Source organism: Pleurodeles waltl, chromosome 3_1 (genome assembly GCF_031143425.1).
Source record: "Pleurodeles waltl isolate 20211129_DDA chromosome 3_1, aPleWal1.hap1.20221129, whole genome shotgun sequence".
In the NCBI taxonomy this organism is placed as follows: Eukaryota; Metazoa; Chordata; class Amphibia; order Caudata; family Salamandridae; genus Pleurodeles; species Pleurodeles waltl.
The window spans coordinates 1,637,145,837-1,637,165,623 of NC_090440.1; the positions used below are offsets into that span (position 1 = coordinate 1,637,145,837).

Here is a 19,787-nt window from a genome sequence, read left to right on the forward strand (position 1 = left end):
CCCTAAAAGCTTCATTGATTGGGCCTGGGCTTCGCCTGCAAATTCCCTCTTTGTCTTGTACACTCGTGATCGGTTCTCCTCCTCCACCCGGGCGTACCAGCCAAGCTAGCAGCCTCCCTGACCTACCTTCCTCTGATTGTACTGATGTTAGGTATTTTTGTGTGCTATGGCATCTAAGCTGTGCTTCGATGTGGGAGTGTTCTCTATGGGCACGCTTATATTCCTCATTCTCTTGGGCTCCAGTATCCCGTCTCACTTCCCATTCGTGTATTTTCTTCTCTAAGGAGGTCAGTTCCCTTTCAAGTGTGTGTTTCACCCCCACCGACTGGCCCAGGCAGAAACCCCTCGTCACCACATTAAGTGTTTCCCACTCGATGGCCCTAGACTCGGTAGATCCGCTATTAATCTTGATATGTTCTGTCAAATGGGAACGAAGGGCCTCTCTATACGCCTGATCCTCCAGCGCAGCGGGGGGCAGTCTCCACGATGGTATTGGGGGCCTGTCCCCCGAATACTCAGTGTCACCAGTAAGGGGTTATGGTCTGATAGTGTGCGGCCAAGGTACTCTGCGTGGGTCACATAACGCGCCAGGCCCGTGGTGCATGTTATTCTATCAATTCTTGTGTGCAGCCGGTGGAGGCCTGAGTAATAAGAATAGTCGCTGTAATTTGATAATACCGTCCTTGCCCCCACCCCCGGTTACCACTCTTTTCCTACCCATGTTTGGAACCTTTACTACTATTGTTATGTGTCGCCACCCATATAGCCAAAATAACTGATAACTGTAAAACCCAACTCCCCCACCCCAGGGCGCCTACTAACCTGCAGGTAGCCCAGAAAATCACGCAACAGTGCAACTTGTTCAACATTATAGCTACAGTTCTCGCCAGGCTAGCTAGACCAGCGAGGTACTGGTTCGGGGGGGCGGTCAAGTCCGGAGGGGCCGCATGTTCCTCTGCTGTGCCGTGTCGCCAGGTCCGTTCGTGTAATGCTTAACCAAGATCATCAGTGGTCTGCGGGGTCACCCTAGGTGCTTGCGTCGAGCAGACCGAGACACCAGCCAAAGAAACCACAATATCATCTGAGTCCTCTCCTGAGCCCCCCGGGGGGGGAGGTTCCACCGCCGACTCGGGCCGCAGCCTCCAGAGCCGCTCTCTTGTCTTTTTCCTTTTGTGTTTGTGTTGGCGCTAGCCTCGGTCGACTCCCAGGTCGTCGCGTCTCACGAGCACAGCGATTTCGGCCCGCAGTCGCTCTCTCGCCGACGGGCCTGCCCCCTTGGAGCCCCTGCTTCTCGAGCCATTCCCATGCCTCCTCTGGAGTTTGGAAGAAAGTGGTTTTCTCATCCAGTATCACTCTGTCTGGCCGGATACAACAATGAATATTGAATCCCATCGTCTCTGAGGGCCCTTTTGGCTGCTAGGAATGAGGCTCGCTTGTTTTGTACATCCAGAGTATAGTCCGGGAATAGCGTCACCTCCCCATTTGCTACCTTGAATGGGCCCATCTCTCTGGCCTTCTGTATGAGAATGTCTCTGTCTTTGTGGTGCATCAATTTGGCACTCACCACTCTGGGTGGCCTACCGGGGGCAAGAGGTCTCGACGGCATTCGGTGTGCTCATTCCAGCACATAAAAGGGCGTTAGGCATCCGGGCGCAACCGTTGTGCTAAACCATTTTTCCAGGAAGTCCACCATGTTGGACCCTTCGATTCCCTCAGGAAGGCCCACCACACGCACATTGTTTCTTCTGTTTCTGCCCTCCGCGTCCTCGGCCCTTTGTTCTAGGCGTGTTACTCTAGCCGCCAGGGAGGTCACCTCAGCCGCGAGGTCCTTCTGTTTCGGTTCAACAATTGCCAATGTGGAGTCCGTTTCCTTGACCCTGTCCGCCAGTTTGTGGTGTTCTGTCCTTAGGAGGCCCACTTCGACCGCTACTTCATTGATATCATGTTGTAATGTAGTCTTTGTATCTTCAATCGCCCCTAGTATTCTGTCTAGGGTTTCCTGGACGCTGGATTGCAGGTGGGGCCGTTCTTCCATTTCTTTGCGCTCTGGTGGGGATGCAGTGTCCACGGTTTTCTTCTTATGACGGGCCCTGGGGGGCATCGGCCGGGCGGGCGGGGAGGACTGCACCCCCAGGCGCAGGCTCGAGCCTCTTCTCTGGCCCACTTCCTTTCGCAGTCTTGTGACTCAGGCTCGATCCCCGGGGCCCAGATCGGCACTAGGCTAGGCCCGCTAGTGCAGTGCCGGAGAAATCCTCACCCTCCGCACGTTCATTGGGTCCCATCTTCAGCCGCTCCAATAACAGCCTCTGGGTCCGCCACTCTTTCTAGGCTGGGCAGTTTCTGTTTCCTCCTTTATTTTCTTTGTTCTTTTTATTTCTGTTTTTTGGGGTTCTGCCCCTCCCTTTCTGTGGCGCTTTTTTCCTATTTTTCTGTTTTTTCCTTTTTTTATTTTTTTTATTATTATTATTTTTTTTGTAAAATTTCCTGTTATAGTTGCTCCCCCGAGAGGCGCCCTCTTGCTGGGGCCCCCGCCGATGCTCAACATTGCTTCCTGCTCCCCACTTTTCCCTGGGGTCCGATCCCAGGGTTCAGTCCACACCGGGCTCCTCTGATCTCATCCGCCGACCCCAGGGCCGGGCGCCGCTCAGTCCCGCCTCCCGGGGAGGCCCGACAGCCCCAGTCCCCCTCACAGGGATCTAAATGGGCGGGGTCGCCCCATCCGCTCGCGCCAGTCAGGCCGCGACCCCGGGCTCACTCGAGGCCCTGGCTCAACGCGGCAAGGAAGGCCGCGAGTCCACCCCGGCGCCGGCGGGACGATCCCGGGTCCGCGCTTGTTCCGGATCACGGACGGCGACCGGATAGCATCCAGGGTCCGCTCCCAGCCCAGCGGACGTCTGCGGTTGATGTGTCGTCCGGAGGTGGCACACTTTTCTGTGAGAATTTTAGCGGCCCCTCCAGAGCTAGGAGATTAGACGTCCGCCATCTCCCAGCAGTAGGCCACGCCCCTTACAATAATTAATATTGTTAAGTAATTAAATGTATTGGATTTCTGAGTAATTGAGACTCACAGTTGTGAGAATTCTCACTGTTTCCATTTTTATTCACCCTGTAAAATGTCCCTCAGCATGCACAACTTTTTTTTCACTTGGCTTGCACAACTTTCTGCAACTCAACAAGGCAGAGAATAAATAGATGGTAAAAGTGAGGATATTTTATTTCAGAATATAATAATTTCATGTGTCTATAAATTTAGGGTATCCAAATGCCTGTTGTTTTTTAAGCATTTCCCCATATTTTCCTGACTTGTATGATGAACCTACCCTACAAATCTTTGTAGAAGATGGGTGAAATGTAATTACTAAGATTTGTTTCTTGAGAATATTTGTTACCATGTTCCTCCTTAAATGCTGATATCATCTATTTCATGGCATAAATGTTTAGACTGGATCACAGTGGTATTCACATTCTTTTAAGGTTTACATTTAGGTGAATCGACACAGCACTGGTATTCGTACTATAGGTCTGACAAGGGGGCTCTTTGCCAGCAATCTATTTCTCAAACTGGCTAGTGTAGAACGGCAGTGTTGCCCTCTGCCTAACTTTGAGGGAGAGTGGGTAGGCTGGGATGCAACGTTAAAAGTAGCTATGGGTTAGTAACTGACAATATTTATTATTGAGAAAAAGCCCATGCAAAGGTTAAAAACAAGACTAAGAACCACTGAAAGGGAACAATGAACCTTTGGTTCATAAACAGAGGTCAAAATGTTTCATACTTCATCTCCTCTAGCAAGAATTCCTATGTTCAGTCCTCACTAATATTAGTGAAACAGCCAATACGTTAACATGCCCACAATATCATTTTACAGTAACGTGTTATACATTTGATTCCTTCCAATTACTTGATCCTCAGTGTTTCACAACATTTCATTGGACTGTAGATCTCCTTAAATTTATGTCAAGCTTTTTTAACTCTTATTTCTTTTATGACAGCTTCTAGCATATAAAAATGCCATAGCCTTTCCTACCACTGTCTTACCGTCTGAGGTTTCTTTCCCATCCAATAGCGTGCTTTGCAAAGTCTGGGAATTACAATTGCAATATATACAAAATCTCTAAGATATACAGGAATATATGTATCTGTGCCAAGCATAACACACTGTACAGTCAATTGTATGTTGCAAACAGGCATCCTAGATAGTTTGCTCTCAATTTCTGACCAATATTTTACTAGCAACGGATAGGCAACAAACATATGTTTATCATCTGCACAAAACAAATAACACAACTTGGACATTTCGAGTGGGACGACATTTTGCATATATGTAACCTATACATGTGTAATATAGCTGATTAATCCCCTTATATTGTTGCAGGTGCAGATTTGAGCACTTTAATATCTTATGTGATTTTGTATAACATTTTCAATTTCCTTCACATTAATATTTGATCCCAATTAATCTATTTGCCTGAAATGCTATCTAGATCGTCTCAAATGCAGCTAAAAATGTGTCTGACGTATAGTCCGGCAATCTCTCTGACAAGTTTTTCCAACAATGGTACTGAATCAGACCATAACTCAAATATGCCAATATTGTGGAAGTAATCCCTGACTTGCAAATATTTTAAAAAAATGATGCTTAGGAATAGAGAACTTCTCTTGTAACTTATTAAAAGAGCATAATGATCCACCAGCCGGGGTCAGCTCCTCCGTTAGGGCGGAGGAGCGTTGCCCCCTCCGCCAGCAGCTACAAAACCTTTAAAAGAAAACGATAAACTGTATTTATTATAGTTTCCTTGTAAAGGGGTGGGGCATGGGGTGACAAACAGTGAGGGGGAGTACACAGCACTCACCCTCAAAGCGTATGTGTGTCTGGCCAGCCATCTGTGGCCGGCCAGACACACATGCGCAGTGTGCTCTCTCCAGCCCAGCACTGTGTTGCCCTGCTCGAGAGAGTAGGGACAGGCTCTCATGGTGCCTGGGAGCGCCCTGGCTGCACACTCCCAGCCAATCCTGACACTGCTGTGAGCAGCATCAGGAATGGCTGCAGGGCAGGCTGGGAGCCTGTGCCTCAGCCTGCAGCAGAGGAGTCAGAGGAGCAGTGCGGCAGCATGGAGGTAAGTGTCTTTTTTTAATTTTTGTTTATTTTTATTTTTTTTACATTTAATATTTGTTCCCCCCACGCACCGCCCCTTCCACAAGCAGCGACTGCCACCAGCTATTATATGACCTACATGCTTGATACCTTTATGAGCCCATATCTAACAGTAGGGGTCCCTACACACACCTGGGAAAGATTAATAACCAAACCTAGGGGTTTAAGCATTAATATGAGGGGTCTGAAATGTATTTTTAAGAGCTTTCCATATAACTTGTGCGATTAAGTCGATCTTAAACTTAACCCTTGTAGAATACCCTGATTCAAAGTACCTTAATAAAACACTATTATGTGGGTACTGTATCACATTTGAAACATTTGCCTGTATCTGCTTTTGGGGTGATCAGTGATTAAGCAAGAATCTTTTTGCAACAAAGCAGCTCAATAATACGATTTGAAATATCGTAATGCCCAGCCCCCACTTCCAGATGAAAGTTTCAGGAACAAGATTGCTTTATGGGGTTTCTGATACTTCCATAAGAATTGGCTAATTACGACATCTCGTTTTTTGCAGAATGAGGTTGGGACCAGGAGTGGATTTGTAAAATTGTAATTTTTGTAATGTTACACCCAGTGTGAGGGAGTTTTTTTCCGGGACTGAAATTGTCAAACAGCATCTCTCAATGGTTGTTCATAATTAATGGGGGGAAAAATTGCTCATCTCTGCTGACACATTTTGACACCCAAATAAGTTGCTTACTTTACAGTTTCTTATAATTGATAATCATTTGCATTTTAGTCATGCTCAGTTTATGCCCAGAAACATATCCAAATTGTTCCACAACATCCTCAATGTCTTTCATGTTCTCTCGTACTGTAGACGAGTATATTGCCACATCATCCAGGTATGCTGAGATCTTAAATTGTATACCATCTAATACAACAGGTTGCAGTTTGATTCCAATGTACCTGTCTTATGTAAGGATCCAGATAAATGGCAAATATTAATGGAGAACTGGGGGGGGGCAATCCTGTTGCGTACCCCTAGGGATATTAATAGGTTGTGAGATTAACCCCTTAGAAGGTATTGCAGCCTTGGGTGCTTCAAATAAAGCTTATATCAGGTGTGTACGTTTTTGAGAAAGTGCGTGTGCCTTAATATTGCCCAGAGAAACTTGTAAGAAACACGGTCAATTGTTTTTTTCACATGTAATAAAGTAATACCAATTGGAGCATGAAGTGTATTAAGGACATCAAACATGCAATGGCCATGTTGATATGTTCAGAAGCATCCCGACCAGGGATAAACCCATATTGCTCTTTGCTTACAATTTGCTTTATAACTCTAGACAGTCGAATTGCCAGTGCTTCATAATAAATTTTGGCACCAGCATTTATCAGAGATATTTGCCAATGTGATCCACATTCATTAGCGGTTTTATTTTTCTTTAAAGAATATAGCAGTTTTTACTAAATTCAATAATGATCGTATCTCCCCGCCTTCTTCGATCCCAGCTGCTATCTGTACTATCATTGGGGCTAATAAATCAACAAAAGTCTTATAAAACTCTCTAGGTAATCGATCTTCCCCCGTAGCTTTACCCGATGCTAATGACATTATTGCACACAGACCTTCATCCAAGGTCAGCTCATTATTTAACATAGACTGAATCTCTCCGCTTAGCCGAGGCAGGTTGTTGTCCTGGACATATGCCTCATTATAATTCTGTGAACCTTGACCATCCTCGGTGTGAAGTTTCTCATAAAATGCACTAAATTGAGTAATTATCTTATTTGGTTCCCTAATCAAGCGACCATGTATGTCTTTTATTTCGGCTATTGAGCTATGAATATCTTGAACTTGAACTTTATATATGTCAACAGACTCCGTATGGATTCCCCATATTCCAATTCTTCGTCTTTATAATGCAAGAATTGAGCAGAAGCTTTTTTCCTCATCTCATCACCAATCTCTGCCCTTAACGGAACAGGTTGCTGATTTGTCTTGCCTCATTATCGGCAGAATTTTGGATAGTTATTGCATGAGTTCTCTCCATTATGAGTATCCTGTTCCATTTTTGTCCCTCAATCTTTTTCACTAGGCATACATTTTTAGCTTATGATCACATTCAAGTAAAACATATACCCTCGCTGTTTAGGGTGAGCATATCACCAGACAGCCACAAGTACTAAGGCTCTCTGCATTCTTTTAATTACCTTGCTAACTCTTACTATTCTTCTGGGTGCTTTAGTAGAGTCCATTATGCATTCAAAATCACCCTGTATCATTGTTTCTCTCTTCCTACGCACCACACACATTGAGAACTGTTTGTCCTAGACACGTCTGTACACTAAGTCACCACCCTATGCATCTGCCTTTGTCTTAGCCACCCTGATTTTGGTACCCATTTTATCTAAGATAGCAACAGCCTTTGTTGACGTTTGTTGTGTTAAGCATGCAAAAGTTGTGTACCTGAATTGCTTTAACCATGCTATGTCTTTGTAAGTAATATATATTTCAGTTAGGTCCTAGTGCCATTGGGGAGTGGTTAAAAGCAGAGATGGGGTTTATTTCCTTTTGCTGATGCCAAACATAGCGAAGAGTATTGCATAATGGCGGGATTGGGGATTTTGTGTTAACACTTGTAAGAAGAAGAGCGCTACTTAACGCATGGCAGTGATTAATGTTAAGGTTTTTGGACTTATGTCTGCTGGACTGTTTATAAGTGCTTTGGCAGTACATTATTTGCAAGGCCACTGGCATTATGTGATTTTGTTGCTGCTGTATTTTTCACATAATTAAGATTTGCCTCTTTTGCCACATAATCCATACCCTACTGTATAACCTGCAGATTTTAACAAAAAACATTATTTGTAGGTCAAACAGATCAAAAGTTACTACTAGGTGACGATATGTGCTTGCTCGTGTTGGAAGACTCTTTGTAAAGGTTAACTGTTCATCTTTCAGTTGCCTATTTATGTTTTTGATTGTTAAACTGGTACTAATGAGGTGAGTTCTATGCCAAGACAGCATTGCCATGAGTAAACAATTACAAAATAATAAAGTAATACTATCAAAAAATCTGTCACATTATGCCACATAATTTGCCTTTTTTTTAACCTCATAATTTAGTCAACCCTGCTGTATAATTTGTTACTTCCCTGTCACATTATTCCAGTGGCCCTGGTTAAATGATGGTCATTTGCTGTAACTTCGTGATCCAAAGAAGCTAAACACGGCAGGATTGACTTATCGCATGGAATGTGCATGGACTAAACAGTCCAAAAATGCGTATGCAAATTCAATATTGCCTGCAGATTTTCACTTTTCTAGAAAGGCAGTTTTTAAATTAAACTTGGACCAATGTCTGTTAACAGTAATTTGCTTTGCCCCAGGTCTCACTTTAGGCCAGTCTTGTGATATATCAATGAAAGCAAGACTTTGAAACTGAAGTTTCAGTTATGCAATTTTTGGACACTTATGGTTAGAAGAGCCAAAATATTTCCACGAATTAAAGCACGAAAGGCAAACTCTTTTGTAGACATGGAGCGTTAAATTAATTTTAACATAGTTTTGCCTCTTGCATCTTCCTAGCCCCTCCCCCAACTTGCTGTGCCCAGTTTGGGATCTTAAAAGATCAGCTTGCTGGCTCTATTTTGATTTAGACGTGAAAAATCAAATTGCCGTAACCTAAAAGTAACCTACAAATGTTTTGGTATTAACCCCCAAAATTTTAAGTGTTTTAATTTTAGACTTCAAAAAAACATGGAGATACTTTAGACAAGGATTTTCATGACCTGGTCACATACAAAAACGAATTGAGGCGCTACTGGTCGAAGTTATTTCAGAAATGCTAGCTATTCAATCTTGTAAAGCTGTGCGGTGGCTAATATTTAAGGCACTAACATTTTTGCTTAGAGTTGTATGTGGCTTTCTCTTTAATTCACACGTAGGTAGTATGTGTATACTAGAAAAGTTGTAGCCTTTTACTTCACAACCTTCGGATTTTACTGTAAATCGCTGTAGTGAAGAGTAGACACGCTTTACTGTCCATTAAACATAGACCTAGGTACTGACGAAATCCAAAGGTGCAGAAACACGTTTAGGGTTTCATGTTTCACGCAGAGAAGATATGGTGAGGCTAAGCAGCTTGAGGTAGGGTTAGATTGATTTTCATTTGGTAGGCCTTCTCTTGTAAGAGCGCTTTAAAGTGTAAACAAAGTAATGTAATGCAGTTCAGGCAGTCATATCCAGCTTTCAGAACAAAGTTAGAAACATTTCTATTCCAGTTTTTGGATTTAAATAATGTACTGATGTTAAATATTTTTGTTTCTTAGTTTCTGAAAGCTGTCATGGATCGAGACTACAATCTAGCAAGTAAACTTTGCCAAATGAGTAAGTAGCATACGTTAGCAGCCCGTTTAACCTTTTTTATCATGCAACTTTTTAAATAAATAAATATGAAACACACTTCATAGGTTGAAATGAGTACTGTTGTGTCTATTAAGCCATTCAACTGCGTGTGCTTCTTTCGTTCATGCATACCCTCTTTGTGATGTTTTACCCTTTTTAATCTTTACACTCATCTTTGAATCATTGTTAAGATAATAAAACGAAACCAAGTGTTAATGAATTGTTCCAAGTTAGGAAGTGATTACATTAAACGCTTGATCGTACTAATGAATATCAACCCCCAGAATATCGCAGTACAAGAATATCGAGGACAAAATATTGAGATTCACATGTGACCCACCCTCCTCCCCTGAGAGGCTCTCCTTATAACTAGGGATTCAATTCCCACTTGTGCTAAAAAATCTGAAGGAATCATCCTCTCTTGGGAGTGTTCTAGAGGTTGCTGTCACCTGATTGATCATGTCAAGTTTGGGCCTTTTTTAAAAAGGTCATGCATATGTTATTAAAGAGACTGTTCATTGCCATTAATGCCTATGGTAATGATATATACTGCTATGTTAATGTACTGTGGGACTCCCACTTTGACGACAGGGATGATTCAAGCATGTGAATCTATGAAAGATACCAATACTGGAGAACTGAAGTTACAGGTAAGTAACTAATTTTTTTTCTCCTTTCATTGGTCACTTGTAGGGGGAAGACTGCCATTGTTTCTGCAGTGGATTTAATTGGATTGATGTGTACAGGAATACTGTATGGGGATATGCCCTACAGTTTCGGTCTTGTCTTACTACTTGTCCTTCAGAATGCAAACCGGGCCTGCAAAGAAGGTCACAGAGCAAGACTTGTGGATTTTCATTCTTTAATGCAAACAAAGCTGCCACATATAAACACATTGTCACATCTGAAGAACAACCACATTTCCTTAAACAAATGGGGAAATAGACTACAAATCACGTTGTAAACAAGTGATCCAGAAACAGCATCTCTTAGGAAGTCATCAATATGTTCTACTTGTTTTTATTCTTCATTGAAAACTGCCAACCATATCTAGAATCATCAGTCTGCTTCCAAGCCAGGACTCTGTATCTATTTCTGTTCTGCTTCTCTGAAAGAAGACTGCACCATGAGACTATCTCAGAAACGTAGTCTACCAAAATATCAGCCTTTAGAACAACAAAATAGGATAATCAAAATAACACTCTTGCTAATGTTTCTTTGACACCACTCTTGCTAATGTTTTTTTGACACCGTTAAGATGGGTGCCAATTCTGGGACATCTTGCTTCTCAGCTGCAATTCCATCAAGAAAGAAAATTATCTTCTGCTCTTTAAAATGTGTCCCCTGTCTCCCAGGTTCCTGTTAAGTAGGTCCACTAGAAGTCCCTCCCATCCTTGAACACCTATACAGCTGGAAAGTTGAATAATGCATGTGTGGTAGTGAAGGGGATTAAACAAGGAAGGTGAGTGAGAGAGAGAAACACTGGGCTCGACCTCAATCCCAGGAAGATCGTCATAGACTGGGTACAGCATATGGCTGGAATGGTACTTCCCTGCACTGGCTGTAGAGCAAACAAAACTCCACAGGTAAGTACATGATATAAGCCTGGTGAAACTAGTTAAACGTATGAACAAAGTAAACTCACACATTTTGGCAGCAAATGTTTACATGCAGCCTCTCTGGCCAACCAAGATACCAGACGACAGCCCCAGGATGCCACAGCAAGCCAGGCGAGCAGCTGTAGGAGGTAAGCAGTAGAAGATACCCAAGGGTATTGAGTGCAACCAATATACACAGGTATTATGAAATAGAGGGAACCTTATGCAAGGGAAGGAATAAAGAAAAAGAAAACCTGTGTAGCTAATAATTGGTTGCAAACTGGGAACTGACGAAGCGGAAAGCCACAACAACTAGGTTGTACTCCATGTTGACGTAGCCTTATATACTTTCACTACCCCCTGTGCCTTGAAGATCATTACCATCTGTGCCTTGGAAGAATGTGATATTCCCCAGAAAGTCAACATCTTGTTGACACAGTCAGTGGTCTTGTGTTGTCTTTATCTTTTTAGTTCCCACTGTCCTATTCTCCCAATTTCCATCACAAGCTAGGCCTACGTCTGAGCCCCTGACCAAACAGAGTTGGAATCCTGAGAAGATAAAATGCTAAGCTAATATGGAGACTGAGCATACCAGCATCTCAGGTTGCCTGCCCTGCAATTGTAGCACATTTAAGAACCTGGGAAAAGGTAAACAGAAGGCTGTTCGTGAATGCCATGCCAATTGAAATTACAAAATGTCTGGTTCAAGGTGGAACTATACAAGTGACTAAACAGCACAAGACACAACTGCACCCGCCACAGGGAGTGGTCATTTCACACCTGTTTTTCCCACGTCCACGCAAACCTGCAACACTTTCTCCTACCTGGGGAATTAACCATTACTCAGTCCAGGGGAATGCCTGATAAGGTTTGGAAACATGAAACCGCAGTGTTGTTAGAATGCTTAAACAATGACTAGTACTAAGAATAACAAAATACGACAGGCAAATATAAATAAATGAGAAGCACATATACAGCTGCTATACAGCAAAGAAAAGTACAAATGGAAGATGAAGAGAACTTTCTGTGTGCTGGCTTTGATAAACTGTTTGTATCCCGTTTTGTAAATAGTTTAGATGGTGCTTTTGAAAAATGGCGCTTTCTGATGGATAAAACTACATGTGGATTCCTCACCTTATGAACTCTCCCAATGCACCAGCATCCAACTGAAACTTTCTTCCCAGCTCTTCACGTCTACGAGGACGTCACAATTGCACAGCTCTGCATGTGGCTCCATCTGACGTCATCGTGGCAATAAGAAGTCCTCACCGGCGTGCTGATGTCAGTTCCCTTTTTTCCGAGCCTTTGACGCAAATGTTTTTTTCCTGGCTCTCGAACAGCTACTGTTTTGAAAGTGTCTTGTTGTACTTGTTGCAATGTCGCCACCAAAGAAATCGGGTTTTAAGCCTTGTCGTGAATGCGGGGGTCGTGAACCCTCATGAAGACTGCTTGTGGTGTCTAAGTTCAGAAGACGACGTGGAAGGGTGTGTGTCTTGCCAAAGGGTGAACCTGAAGGCCTTAAAAGAAATAGAGGCTATGCTCTTCTTAGCGAAAGCTAAGAGGGGACACAAGGGTCATCGAAGATCTATGGCGAGGGACGCTTCTTCTCACAAGTCATCGAGCTCTCATAAAAAGCTGCGACGGCACGATTCTTGAGCCGTTCTTCCAGAGATCGGTCTCTGTCCCCTCCAAGATGATATCGTACGGCGTGGGAGGTCAGTCCAACTAGTACTCCCCAGCCTCAGAGTCCACAGGCTTCTCCTGGGCCATCATTGATTAAGGTAGTCTAGTCCCTGGCGAGTCCTCCAACTCACTTTTCACCCGTGTTGGCTCAGGAGCCGGTGGCGCAAGTTTCGGATCTGACCCAAGCGCCTCAAGATGACCAGAAGTTTCCTGCCTTCCTGACTCCGGGAGCAGATCTGTCAGCTTTCCTTTTAGCTATGTTTAGCATTTTCAACAAGGCTATGGCCCCTGCTGGTGCACCGGCTGGTCCCACGGGTCCATTATCGTTGCCTTTGGGTTCGCCAGCTGCGTACAAGCCGGCTCTGTTTGTGCCTTCTATCTGGTTAAGGGTGCTGGTTCAGCGCCGATTACATAGTCGCCTCAGATGATGGTGCTGCCGATGGAGTCAATACCATCGCCGGATGGGTCCCGGTCGGGACGCAGTGTAACTCCACCACCTCCTCCATCATGTCCATCTACCTTGAAGCCGGCGTCGTCGACATTGGATAACTTTCTGTCGATGCCAAGATTGGAGGCCAGATTGAGATCAAGGAGGAGAGCCTTGAGGCTCTTGGAGAAGCAGGAATACCATCAACAGTTGTTAGAGGAAGGAGGGATTCCTGAGCCTATGGAGGAATTTCAGGGTCTGGACTCTGCAAGTGGACTGGATACCTCCCCTAAGTGGGAATCTTTCATCCCTGGGTCAATTTACAGAGGAGGCAGCTTCCTATCACACTGTCATAAGGAAGGCTGCTGAATTTTTGGAACTTCTGTTACCAACTTCGGAAGTGAAGACAAACATCTTGACGGAGGTGTTGCATCCTTCCTCTACTTCTGCGGAGCCCCTAATCCCTTTTAATGATGCTGTTACTGAGCCTATTTTAGACATTTGGTGAAAACCTGTCACGACTCCAGCGGTTTCCAGGACTGTGGTAAAGGGTAATCCTGGTGATCCTCAATTTTTATCTCAACATCCGACACCTGAGAGCTTGGGGGTCCAAGCTTCTTGTTCTGCCCGATCTGCACCTGGCTCATTTCTGCTACTCCATCGGACAGGGAGTCCAAGAGAATGGAGCAAGCAGCCAAGAAAAGTTTCTCCTCATGTAGTATGACCCTGAAATTGGTTAATGCTACTTGTGTGCTGGGGAGGTATGTTCGTGCCCTGACGGACACGGCAAGAGCTGTAGTGCTGAGCTTGCCTCAGGATATGCAGGGGCAGTTTGATGAGCTCCTTTTGGACACTCAAGTGGCAGCCAAACAGATTATCCAGTCAGGTCTGGATACATTGGATTCAGTGACCAGGGCAATGGACACTTAGGTGTCGACCGGGAGGCATGCGTGGCTCAGGTCTTCTGGCTTTTCCACGGACGTTCAAACAACTTTGTTAGACCTTCCGTTTGATGGCGAAAAGTTGTTTGGGTCCAAGGGCGACTGCTTTGGAACATTTTAAAGACAGCAGCGCTACCTCAAGATCCTTAGGGCTGCAGGCGTCAGCATCTACACCTTTTAGGTCCTTTTGGAGATTTAAGGGGTTTGGCAGTGGATCCTCTTATTGTAGAAGGCCACAGTCCAGCACTCAACAGCCTGCCAACCCTCTCTATAAGTCTTTTAGAGGGCAGGGGAGGGTTAGTACATGAGGAGCCACCCAGCAGCATCCTGCCTCATCCTTTTGTTCTGGAGGAACCCAGCAAGGAAAGCAACCCTAGTTTTCTATCCATCTTGGATCATGCTTCTCCAGTAGGGGGCAGGATATTTCATTTTCTCCACGAGTGGGAGTTAGTCACATCGGACTCTTGGGTACTAAATATTGTGGGGAAAGGTTATGCCCTTCCTTTTCGGGAGTTTCCCCCTCTCATCCCTCCCCGTCATTCGTTTTGTTCAGAAGATCATCTCCTGTTGCTTCAGCAGGAGGTGCAAGTCCTTTTGTTAAAGGGTGCAGTGGAGTTGGTCCCAGAGCAGGAAAGGGGTCAGGGATGCTATTCAAGGTATTTCCTGATTCCCAAGAAAGATGGTCGATTGAGGCCTATCCTAGACCTGAGGATTTTGAATTGGTTCCTCAAACAGGAGAGATTCAAAATGCTGACTCTAGCACAGGTGCTTCTGGCGTTGAACAAGGAAGACTGGATGGTGTCTGTCGACTTGCAGGATGCTTGTTTTCATATCCCCTTTCTCAAGTTGCACAGGAAGTATTGCCGGTTTGTGGTAGGGTCCGACACTACCAGTTTGCGATCCTTCCTTTTGGTCTTACTTCCACACCGCAAGTCTTCACGAAGGTGATGGGGGTGGTTGCAGCGGACCACAAAAGGAAGGGAATATCTGTATTTCCTTACCTGAATGATTGGCTGATAAGAGCCAAGTCCCCAGAGCTTGTGTTGCATCACTTACAAGTGACAACAAGGTAACCTGGACCTTATGGTAAATGTGCCCAAGACTCACCTGGAACCCTCTCAGCGCACCCTGTTCATAGGGGCGGTACTGGATATCACATTGAATCAGGCCTATTTGCCGCCTCAGCAGATTCAGGACATTCAGGCGTTGATTCCAGTGTTTCAAAATGGAGCAGTTGTTCCAGTCCTCAAGGTCCTATGTCTGCTCGGTCTGTTTGCTTCTTGTATTCTGTTGGTCACTCATGCACGTTGGCACATGAGGGCTCTCCAATGGTGCCTCCGCAAGCAGTGGTTTCAACACAAAGGGGATCTCGAAGAGTCAATAATGATCTCCAGAGATGCTGCAGCGGATCTACGACAGTGGGCTGTGGATGGCAACCTTTCCCAAGGAAGGCCGTTTTGCCTCCCACCTCCGGTGGCCACCGTCATAAAGGATGCTTCCACTCTAGGGTGGGGAGTTCCTCTGGGAGACCTGGAGGTCAAAGGTCATTGGTCTCCAGTGGAACAGATGTTTCTCATCAATCTGTTAGAGTTACGGGTGATACGTCCGGCTCTCAAGGCCTTCCTCCTGTCCCTTCGTGGTCTGTCAGTTCAAGTCTTGACGGACAACACTACTGCGATGTGGTACATCAACAAGCAGGGAGGAGTGGGTCGTACCTTCTCTGCAGAGAGGCTCTGCGGCTCTGGTCCTGGGCACAGGACCATCGGATTTGCATAGTAGCAAGGCATCTGGCCTGGGTTCTCAACGTACGTGCGGACAGTCAAATTCTGCATTTCTTGGTTGATCACGAGTGGCGTCTCCATCTGGACTTTGTTCTTCACATCTTCTGGATGTTTTCCACAGATAGACCTGTTTGCCACTTAGGAGAATGCGCACTGCCCGTCGTTCTGCAGCCTCCATTATCCAGTGCAAGAAGCATTGAGGAACACGTTTTAGATGTCTTGGTGCGACCAGTAACTTTACATGTTTCCCCCCATACCCTTGATTCCTTGGTTTCTGAGGAAGATTCGTCAAGATCGGGATCAAGTCATTTTAATAGCTCTGGATTGGCCAAGAAGGGTTGTGGTACCCAGACCTTCCTCAACTTTCACTGTGCCGTCCGCTCCATCTCCCTCACAGGGCAGACCTCCTCTTGCAGTCATAGGGGCAGGTTCTACACCCCCACCTCCAGAGCTTGCACCTACATGCCTGGAGATTTAACAGGGCAATATGCGTTCTTTTTCTCTCCCTCCAGAAGTGGTGGATGTTATCTTATCGGCCAGGCGACACTTCACCAAAACTGTCTATGTCAATAAATGGGCGAAATTTATTGCTTGGTTTGGAGAGGTGCAAATTGATCCCTTAAAGGCCCAATTTCTGATGTTTTGCCCTTTCCTTGGCACAGAAGGGTTGTGCAGTTGCGACTGTGAAGAGTTATTTATCAGCGTTGTCGGCCTTTCTGTGGCTTCCTGATCAACCTTCCTTATTCAAGTCTCCTACAGTTGTTTGGTTTTTGGGAGGCCTGACTAACAAGTTTCCTCCCACTCCGTTTCCCATGCCTCAGTGGGATTTGAATTTGGTTCTTACGTTTTTAATGGGTTCACCATTTGAGCCTATGCATTCTTGGCCATTGAGATTTTTCGTTTTAAAAACAGGTTTTCTTACAGCCATCACGTCTGCTAGGCGTGTGAGTGAACTCCAGGCTCTTAATGTGAAACCTCCTTTTACCTCCTTTCATGCTGACAAGGTGGGGCTGAAATCCAGGATTGCTTTCCTTCCCAAGGTTGTTACTCACTTTCATATGGAGCAATCTATTACGCTGCCTTCCTTTTACCCTCTTCCCCATCCTTCAAAGGAGGACGAAAGACTTTATCACCTTGATCCAAGAAGGACTTTGAGTTTTTACATTCAAAGGACAAAAGACTTTAGTATTGATGATCAACTCTTCGTTGGATATGTGGGCAAGATGAAGGGCAAAGCCGTCCAAAAAAGAACCCTTTCCAGGTGTCATTCTTTGCATAAAGGTTTGTTATTCTCTGGCAAAGAAGGTTCCTCCTGAGGGTATTAGGGCCCATTCCACTGGGCTAAGTCTACAACTTTGGCCTTGGCTAGAGGTGTGTCAGGTGTGGATATTTGTAAGGCAACTTGGGCTTCCCTCCACACTTTTGCAAAGCATTAGCGCTTGGATTCAGAGGGATGGCCATTTTGCACATTCTGTGTTGCAGGATTTCTTGGTGTGACCGGCCAGGCACCCACCTCCGAGTGCGGGACTGCTTTGGGACTCTATTCATAAGGTGAGAAATCCATAGGTAGTTGTGTCCATCAGAAGAACAAGTTGCTTACCTTCGTTAACGCTTTTTCTGGTGAATATAGTAGCTACCTGTGGATTCCTCAAAGTCCCACCCGCCTCCCCGTTGCCTGTCTGGTCATACCAAGACTTCTTTTATTATATATGTAAATTCGTTTTTGGTGTATTTACATAAACAAATATTGTGGTTTATATTTGTATTTAGATTGGTATATATATTGTTATTGTGAAGTCTGATTTCACCTGTTCGCCACAAAGGCACGTAAAAAATGGTGAAACTGACATCAGCATGCCGGTGAAGACTTCTTATTGCCACAATGACGTCAGATGGAGTCACATGCGGAGCCGTGCAATTGTCACGTCCTCGTCAACATGAAGAGCTGGGAAGAAAGTTTCAGTCGCATGCTGGCACATTGGGAGAATTCAGAAGGTGAGGAATCCACAGGTAGCTACTGTATCCACCAGAAAAAGCATTACCGAAGGTAAGTAACTTGTTTGTTTATATACGTGTGCCAACGAGTGTTTGTGGTTGTTGCGTTTTTCATTTAACAAGGAGAAAGCTAAAATCTCGCCTTTAGTTCTTCCATAAAAATTCCATCAACAGCCCAGTTTCTGCAGGAGTCTGTCCTTTAGTTTTATTAGGTATGTCTACAAAATCAGTTTCTTTATTAGGGAATTCACCTTGCATCGTGAAAATTCGGACTTCAGGCACTCGTGATTTTTCTGCAATTATGTTCCCTGTTTCTCTCACTGTCCATGTAGATCTGTATCTCACCATGGTCTCCACTCATATGCTCCATCTGCTTTCTTCAAATGACCACATAAACTAGCTTCTCAGTTACATATTTGCAAAGATTTTTATTTGGTGCCATGTTGGTACCTATGATAACGCATACTTTTTCCTTGGTGTGAGTACATGAATGAGAATGAAGCAGCATACTGATTTCTAAGAGAAAAAAACTAGTTCTCTGTAGATCTCGTCATTTATGCACCTAGTAAACCTTTCTTCTACTGTTCTAACAAGCTCATTATGATGCTAGCCACATGCTTGCACACCTGAGAGGTGACTGCAACATGTCTTCATTACTACAGGTCTCTAGTCTCTGCAGATGTCTCGGTTTGCCTCAGAAACCTACATTACAGTGCTGCGTGCAACATTTCACTTTATTATGTATTTAGTGCTGTGGATATAATTTACCAGAAGCTGGGGTCTCACTCAGCTTATGTTAGGCTATGTGGGCCTCAACCCTTTCCATATACAATACACTATACTGTAGATTTATTTCTGTGCATATCTTGGGTCAATGTAAAGTCCTCGAAATGCTGATTTTCCTAAATAACTGCTTCCATCTGCCTCTAAGATAATTCCAAGCTATAATGGAAGTCGTGCAGAGTTACCTTTGCTTTTTCACGCTGTAGTAGCTGTAGAAGTATCATCAGAACTAAATAATGAATGCTGAATCAAGCAACAGACATAATTTAATAATTACAGTTAATAAAGGTATGCATAAATATCCCAGTTCATTAACGTTCTTAAATAAATAAAGAACCAATTGAATAAATATGTTTGCCCATATTACTCTTATGTTATTACACTAGCGCTCTTAAATTGTAATAACCTAAGTCAGTATATGATTAGTGATTTGTTTCCTTCTTTCAAGGCCTGGGATAATCTATAAAACATTTCCTTTCAAGCTTTCCTTAAACCTGTGTATGCATCAACTGTGGATCCAATACTCACGTAAAATTGAGCAAGGACAAAGTGCTGAGTGTTCCCCAGAGAACGTGTAACCTCTGTGGTCATGAAAACCAGGTGTATCCTGCTCAGAGCTTTTTGTGGCTTTGAAGACTGGTTAGCGAAACATTGTGGTGAAAGTATCTGGCATCCTGGAGCCCTGCCTGGCTATAGATTGCCCAATGGTAAATATTTAGAACCTGCCATCCTGACAGACTACCACCTGCCATATCTACAGATCACTGCCTGCCCTGCAGTGATCTCTGTGTCTGCTCTAATTAGGGTGGTCTAAAGTTCTTACGCCAACAGGTCGTTCTCCAGCAGACCATTGGTATAGGTTTCCGATAGTCGAGCCATTGAGGGCACAGCTGTCAGAAACGTGATGACCTACCTGATTTATAATAGATGCCGGACTGAGTGTTTAGTAGACGGGGTACACCACTACATTTGTAGCAGATTACCCTGTCCATCAAACTCTAAATTGGGCCCTAAGTCTTCAGGTAAAACTTTAGACTGGGGTAAAATGGCAAATCTATCCCTGCAGTGA

At 44.4% G+C, this 19,787-nt stretch overlaps 1 protein-coding gene across 1 annotated transcript in view; it reads left to right on the top strand.

Annotated features, from left to right (window-relative positions):
* Nucleotides 1-19,787, top strand: part of ERICH2 (glutamate rich 2) — a 255,391-nt gene that overhangs the window by 212,429 nt on the left and 23,175 nt on the right. Inside the window, exon 11 of the mRNA XM_069225316.1 lies at nucleotides 9,435-9,492. Coding sequence (XP_069081417.1) covers nucleotides 9,435-9,492 — 58 coding nt within the window. The remainder of the gene's footprint in view (nucleotides 1-9,434; nucleotides 9,493-19,787) is intronic.